General features: G+C 39.9%; 1 protein-coding gene across 1 annotated transcript in view; it reads left to right on the top strand.

The window, feature by feature from the left end:
* LOC107722298 (PH domain leucine-rich repeat-containing protein phosphatase 1-like) overlaps positions 1 to 7,268 on the top strand; it is a 31,368-nt gene that overhangs the window by 17,842 nt on the left and 6,258 nt on the right. The window contains exons 5-14 of the mRNA XM_016530591.1: positions 848 to 979; positions 1,742 to 2,022; positions 2,103 to 2,163; positions 2,246 to 2,341; positions 3,443 to 3,598; positions 4,070 to 4,270; positions 5,226 to 5,379; positions 5,645 to 5,775; positions 6,348 to 6,464; positions 6,590 to 6,784. Of these exons, the coding sequence (XP_016386077.1) occupies positions 848 to 979; positions 1,742 to 2,022; positions 2,103 to 2,163; positions 2,246 to 2,341; positions 3,443 to 3,598; positions 4,070 to 4,270; positions 5,226 to 5,379; positions 5,645 to 5,775; positions 6,348 to 6,464; positions 6,590 to 6,784 (1,524 nt within the window). The remainder of the gene's footprint in view (positions 1 to 847; positions 980 to 1,741; positions 2,023 to 2,102; positions 2,164 to 2,245; positions 2,342 to 3,442; positions 3,599 to 4,069; positions 4,271 to 5,225; positions 5,380 to 5,644; positions 5,776 to 6,347; positions 6,465 to 6,589; positions 6,785 to 7,268) is intronic.

Raw genomic sequence — 7,268 nt, 5'->3', positions numbered from 1 at the left:
GAAATGTTTCTTGAGCAGCAAATCAGCATATTAGAATGATTTCTGAAGATCATGTGACACTGAAGACTGGAGTAATGATGCTGAAAATACAGCTGCGCATCACAGAAATACATTACAGTTTAACAGATATTCACATAGAAAACAGCTGCTTTAAATTAGAATAATATTTCACTATTTTTACTTTATTTTGGATCAAATAGATGCAGCCCTGGTGAGCAGAAGAGACTTGTTTTAAAAACATTAAGACACATTACTGATCTAAAACTTTTGAATGGTAGTGTGTGTGTATGTGTATATATATATATATATATAATTTAAAAATAAATAAATAAATAATCTTCATAATTTCAAATATTACAAAGTTATTACTGTACATCTTAAAATGTTATATGTGTATATATAATATATGATTTATATATATATATATATATATATATATGTATATATATATATATGTATTTGTTTTTTGTTTCTTTGTTTTCAGTTAATGTTTGAGGTGAACCAAGCATATTATATGAACATATAACCAAATATGTCAGTGATATATAGAAAGAAAAATAAATATTCTTATATAAATATCAACAGCTGCATAGTTCATATTGCTTTCAAGTTTTTACTTTTACATATTGTTTCCAAATACATTCTAATGCCAGTTTTAAAATGTTCAAACGAAGTAATTTTTTCAAACCATTTGACTTGACTATAATCACAAGTATGCTATGCTATATTTTTATCCCCTCGCTGCACTGCTGCCACCTGCTGGACAGTTCACACCGCTTCACTGCAGTAGCATTAAAGCAGAAGCAGTGCAGTCTGTGGTGACAGTGGTGGTGTTGATGTGTGTCAGTCTGCAGACGCTGGTTCTGGACGGGAACCTGCTGTCTGCTCTCCCAGTGGAGCTGGGTCGTCCGGTGAAGAACGTGTGTGATCTGATCCACTACATTACACTCAGACGCTCACACAGCGTGAGGAAGCCCAGGTACACACACACACACACACACGCACTCACTCTCTCTCAGACACACACACACACACTCACAGCAGATAGTGCTGGATTATTACTGCAGGCTTCACACTGAACCGCGGTAAAATCACTGTAACACATGGCCCCAGGTGGCTTATTACTCTTATAGAAAGCAAAACAATGTGTCCCATCCTGTTTTCTAGTTTGTTAGTCATACTGTAGGTCAAAAATTGAACAGTTTTTTAATCTTTAGAAAAAATATATAAAAAAATTGCATATGTTTTGTTTATATATATATATCATATCTGATTCATCATTCTTTTATGGCTTGTATAGTCTAATATAGAGAGAATATGGAGGAAAAACAGCTAGATTTTATTCAGAGACTCAAACTGAGCAATTTGCTGCTGATATTTATATGATGAGATTCTGCTGCTTGTACTGTAAATCAATGATATCTTTCTAACAGTAGAGCAGATACTGACATAAAATGATGTAAATATCAGTGGTCGCTCTATATCTCCAGTAATATATCTCAGTAAGATGAGATGTAAATGCTCCAAACATATAATGCAGTGATTGAGAGCTGAAGAAATAAAGGCTCTTACTCGATCAAAACCAGTCAAGATTTGACACGAGAAGCTCCAGCTGAAGCAGTTACACTAAAAGAGCTTTGACTGGATAAAAACCTCTAAACTCTCAATCAGAGACAGAATGCATGCAGTAGATCGAGTGAAACAGCAGAGTTTGATCATGTTGGTCATTCAGAGAAATATGATTGAGTATCTTCACAGTGTTGATGGATGAGATCTCAGTGTGCAGTGAATGCAGTGAGTTGTTTCTCCGTCTCATCAGTCTGAATCAGATCTCCGCTGTGCTGCCGGACGAGCCAGAGTTTCTGCATCACGTGACGCAGCTGGATGTGAGAGACAACCGTCTGAGTGAGCTGGACGCGTCTGTCTTCCCGCGGCTGGAGGTGCTGCACTGTCAGAGGAACCGCATCACACGTCTGCGTCTGCGCGGCTGCGTGCTCAAAGCTCTCTACGCCTCCAGCAACGGTACACACGTAGCATCACTGGCTGCTCACATGAACACACACAGCCTCGTCTCCACTGACGCTCACGCTTTCTGTCCCCAGAGCTGCAAGAGCTGCACATGAGTCCTGCGGCCTCCGGCCTCACATACCTGGACATCTCCAGGTGCGTTTGATATCATGTGATGGTCAAATCACTGCAGACGAGCCCACATCATGACACGAATGTCCCGTCTGCTCTCTCGCAGGAACTGCATGAAGGCTCTTCCTGATTGGCTGAGTGACAGCAGGAAGCTGGAGGTTCTAGACGTCAGTCACAATCACATCGCTGAGCTTCCTCCGTGGTGAGTGAGTGAGTGTGTGTGTGTGTGTGTGAGAGTGAGTGTGAGTGAGTATGTGTGAGTCTGTGTGTGAGTGTGTGTGTGTGTGTGTGAGTGTGAGTGTGAGTGTGTGTGGGTGTGTTTGTGTGGGTGGGTGTGTGTGTGTTTCTGCAGCTATAACACAGACAGAATCCAGTCATAATAAAGCAGTTTACTGTATAACGCAGAATGTAAATTTTAATTTAAGTAGTAAACCTCTGTTATGCCACACTATGTTTGCCAAAAAAATATTGTTAAATTGTTAAAATTTTAATTGATTACATTTGAAAAATAGTCATTTCATTGTTTAAAGTTTTAATTAATTAATGAATTAAAGTTTTATGCATTTTTTTTGTATTCAATTTGTATCAAACCATAAAACACAGAATCCAGAAAAATTTAAAAAAGCAAACACAGAATTTCATAGGGTCCTATTATTTTAATAAATGTGTTAATTGTTAAAGTTTTGTAAAAAAAATAATAATAATAATTCAGGTGATTAGACGTGCTTTTTGATTGTTAAAATTTGATTAAACCATTAAAATGGAATCTAGAGAAATGAAATGGGAAAAAGTCAAACAGATTTTATAGGGCCCTAAGAATGTCTTACTGGATATTCCTGTGAAATGACAGGCGTCTGCAGGACTTCTCCATTCATTTACTCCTCTTAATCTCCACTGTTACAATCCACTGCGAGAAGAGATTGTAAAGAAAGCACAGATCAGGCGTGAACAGATTCACTCCTCTGAACACAGAAACACATTACTACATTTACACTGATTCATTCAGAAGATGCTTTCATGCAAAACAAGAAACACAGAAGAGTGATTGATCACGCTACTCTCATTTATTTGTTCTGTAAAAGTAAGAAATGTTGCTACTCGCCTCACATGGAGGATTTTACTGAAATATGGTCAGTGAAATGATAGCACACATGCACAATCATTCTATGAGAGATTTTACGAGCTGTAAGCAGAAATAGCTGTGTGCTTCTGTTTCCGCGTAAGCATATAAGCGTGCAGAGTGCGTCAGCTGTGTCTCTGCTGCAGCGCTGTGTGTTCATCGGTGTGTGTTTGACGTCCTCAGGCTGCTGTGCAGTGGGAGTCTGAGGAAGATCCTGGCGGGTCATAACCAGCTGAAGCGTCTGCCGGAGCGTGTGGAGCATCCAGCGGTGGAGGTGCTAGACCTGCAGCACAATCAGCTCACAGAGCTTCCCTGCAACCTCTTCCTCAAACCAGAGAGGTCAGACACACACACACACTCAGACACACACACACACACACACACTCTCTCTCTCTCACACACACACACTCACACACACACACTCTCTCTCTCTCTCACACACACACACTCACACACACACACTCTCTCTCTCTCTCACACACACACACTCACACACACACACTCTCTCTCTCTCTCACACACACACACTCACACACACACACTCTCTCTCTCTCTCACACACACACACTCACACACACACACTCTCTCTCTCTCTCACACACACACACTCACACACACACACTCTCTCTCTCTCTCACACACACACACTCACACACACACACTCTCTCTCTCTCACACACACACACACACTCTCACACACACTGTGTTGAATGAAGAAAGGAGTACATGTTGAATGTTAATCTCGTGCTTCATTCAGAGCGAGAAGCTTCTGTGTCAGCTGGCTCTGAATACGGTGTGATTTGTGTGTAGTTTGCGGTGTCTGAACGCGTCAGCTAATAAGCTGGAGAATCTGCCGCCGTCCAGCCTTTCAGAGGAGAGCAGCAGCGTCCTGCAGGAGCTGTACCTGACCAACAACCACCTGACCGACAGGTGTGTGCCGCAGCTGACCGGACACACACACCTGAGGATCCTGCACATGGCCTACAATCACCTGCAGACCTTCCCAGCCAGGTGACAACATTTACTTCATCAATTATTCTCCTGTTTTTAGCACATGCCTGAAACAGCATGACAAATTTGCTTTGGAGTTATGTAAACATATGAATACATCAGTATATTTCCTTCAGTTATATTTCACAACTTCAAAATAAAAGTCCTAACCCCTGCTTTGATTTCACGCTCACATGATTGATGTTTAAGAAATGACAGCAGCTGCAGTGAAGATAAAGTCATAAGACTTTTTGAATTCAATACAGTTTGACCAAGATTAAATAAGGATTTGATTTTAATAATTAATATCATGCTGCAAAGTGTAACAACAGTCACCAGGCAAGAACTTCATGCACATAATCATTATTACCATCAACATTACTAGTCATGATTGAAGAATACAGTGAGGACTTTTTGACTAATGTGTGTGATGTTAATGTTTCTTTTCATTGATTGTCTCTTTTGCAGTATAAAACAGCCTGATGGCCACACATTTTAATGTATTTTAACAGTTTTATTTAATAATATCGTAGGATGTCTTTATTTTTGACACTCTTTTTTTATCCAGTCATTATTGTCATATTGATGTTATATGTGAAAGTTATTTTTAAAGGATTCTTCAGGTTTTTAAAGGCTTTTAAAGGTTTCCGTTTTTTTTCAACAAAATCTTTTCCATTCCTTAAAAGGCACAGCAATTATGGCAAATCTCACGTTGAAATTATGATTTTTATTTTTATTCACAAACTGACACTGATGATTGATTAATTTTACTAACATTTATGACACTGCTTCATATTAAAATATTAACATTTGTGTTCTTTCTGGAGTCCCGCTGATCTTTTCTAGACCGTCTCCGTGTGGTTTGTCACTTCCTCTTCCTCTCAGTGTTAATCGAGCCAGCATTGGACCACAGGGACATGGACGTTTCTGAATGAATATGTTCATCAAATCAATATTCCCTCGCTCTGCTCTGCAGTAAAATGGCCAAGCTGGAGGAGCTGGAGGAGCTGGACCTGAGTGGGAACAGGCTGAAGGCGGTGCCCTATACACACACTATACGCACACACACACACACACACACACACACACACACACATAAGCATTACATTACATCAACACCATCACAGAATGTTCGATTCAACACCGACAGAGGAACTTCAGATGTTGTGTGAAGAACGCTGTTTTGAGTTTACTTCACATTACTTCATTTCATTCGACAGAACTGTTTTTAATTCACCAGTTTTTGAGTATCTCAGTACAGCAGAACTGTTTACTGTCCTGTGCTGTGTGATGTTTAATCTGCGGTTATGTAAATGATGTTATGGATTCCGGAGCAGTGAGCTCCACAGCCTGTGTGCCGTTAACGTGTGTGTGTGCGTGTGTGTGTGTGTGTAGTGCGTGGATCTGAGCTGTAACGAGCTGCGTGAGATCACTTTACCTGACAGTCTACCTCCTAAACTCCAAGAGCTGGATCTGACGGGAAACCTGCGTCTGAATCTGGACCACAAGACCCTCGAGCAGCTCAAGTAATGTTTCACACTTCTGTCAGGTTTTTTTCTTCAATTTGTGTTGTCATATTAACACATTAGTTTAGTGTAATTACAAAAATGATGCACAAATAATAATAAAAATGCACAAAAAAAAAAAAAAAATGTTTTATACTGTCAAGCCATTTTTTCTTTTGACATAATCTGATATAATAATGTCTTTGAATTGTCTTCATTTGGCCCAGTGTTATTTTAGGATCTTTGAGACACGTTTGTAGCTTGTTATTAATGTTTTGAATCGTTTTGAATATATTTTAATTATAAAGTTTTAGTAAATTTGTTGTGTTTTGGACATTTTCATTTTTTTTTATTTTATTTGTCTGTATAATTTTTATTAATGTTTGTTTTAGTTGTAGTTGAAATAAAAACAGAGCATCATGCTGGTTCGGTTTCAGTGGCTTGACACTAAATTCACCTCAAAAGTTTACCAGCCACTGATTTTCATTGTTTTATTTACTCGCCAAAGCCATTTTACTGACTTGTGAAGTGTTTGTTTGGACCTTGTTTCTGTAGATGTGTGCCATTTAATAATCACTTCCACATCTTTTCAGTAACATCCGCTGTTTCCGGATCGACCCGCCCCCTTCGTCGTTCTCAGCCAATGAGGCGGCAGGAGGGCCGGCTGTCTGGAGTCACGGCTACACCGAAGCCTCGGGCATCAAAAACAAGTGAGTGTGTTGTGCATCTCAGCGCTCGGAGCTGCTGTGTGTGTCGGTCAGTGAGCGTGTGTGTGTGTGTGTGTCTGCAGACTGTGTGTGTCGGTCAGTGAGCGTGTGTGTGTGTGTGTCTGCAGACTGTGTGTGGCGGCGCTGTCGGTGAACAGCTTCTGCGGCAGCAGAGAGGCTCTGTACGGCGTGTTTGACGGAGACAGGAACGTGGAGGTGCCGTATTTACTGCAGTGCACCATGAACGACATACTGGCCGAGGAGCTGCAGAGGACCAAGAGCGAGGAAGACTACATGACCAACACCTTCCTCGTCATGCAGAGGTAATGCACACGCAACTAGTGCTAAAGAAGGACGCTTGAGGAATACTAAATGTTAGAGCTGTTGATTTAACACGTTAATTAATTATGGGAAAAAAATTATAAAATGATTAAGGCATTTAATGCAGCGCCCCGTCCAGACCTGTAGTTCGTGTCTGATGAACGTGATGCAGGACGAGTCTATTAGAATGCAGTGATGAGCATAAAATTCAAGAAATTAGGGCAAAAATTCACCGTCTTACACTACCAGTCGAAAACATTTTTTTTTTTTTTAAAGAAGTCTCTTCTGCTCACCAAGCCTGCATTTATTTAATCAGAAATACAGCAAAAGCAGTAATATTGTGAAATATTTTTACTATTGAAAATAACTGTTTTCTATGTGAATATCTGTTAAACTGTAATGTATTTCTGTGATGCGCAGCTGTATTTTCAGCATCATTACTCCAGTCTTCAGTGTCACATGATCTTCAGAAATCATTCTAATATG

The sequence above is a fragment of the Sinocyclocheilus rhinocerous genome, unplaced genomic scaffold (genome assembly GCF_001515625.1).
Source record: "Sinocyclocheilus rhinocerous isolate Xijiao unplaced genomic scaffold, SAMN03320098_v1.1 scaffold4319, whole genome shotgun sequence".
In the NCBI taxonomy this organism is placed as follows: Eukaryota; Metazoa; Chordata; class Actinopteri; order Cypriniformes; family Cyprinidae; genus Sinocyclocheilus; species Sinocyclocheilus rhinocerous.
The sequence above is the reverse complement of the archived record's forward strand: the minus strand, read 5'-3'. Positions and strand labels throughout refer to the sequence as shown.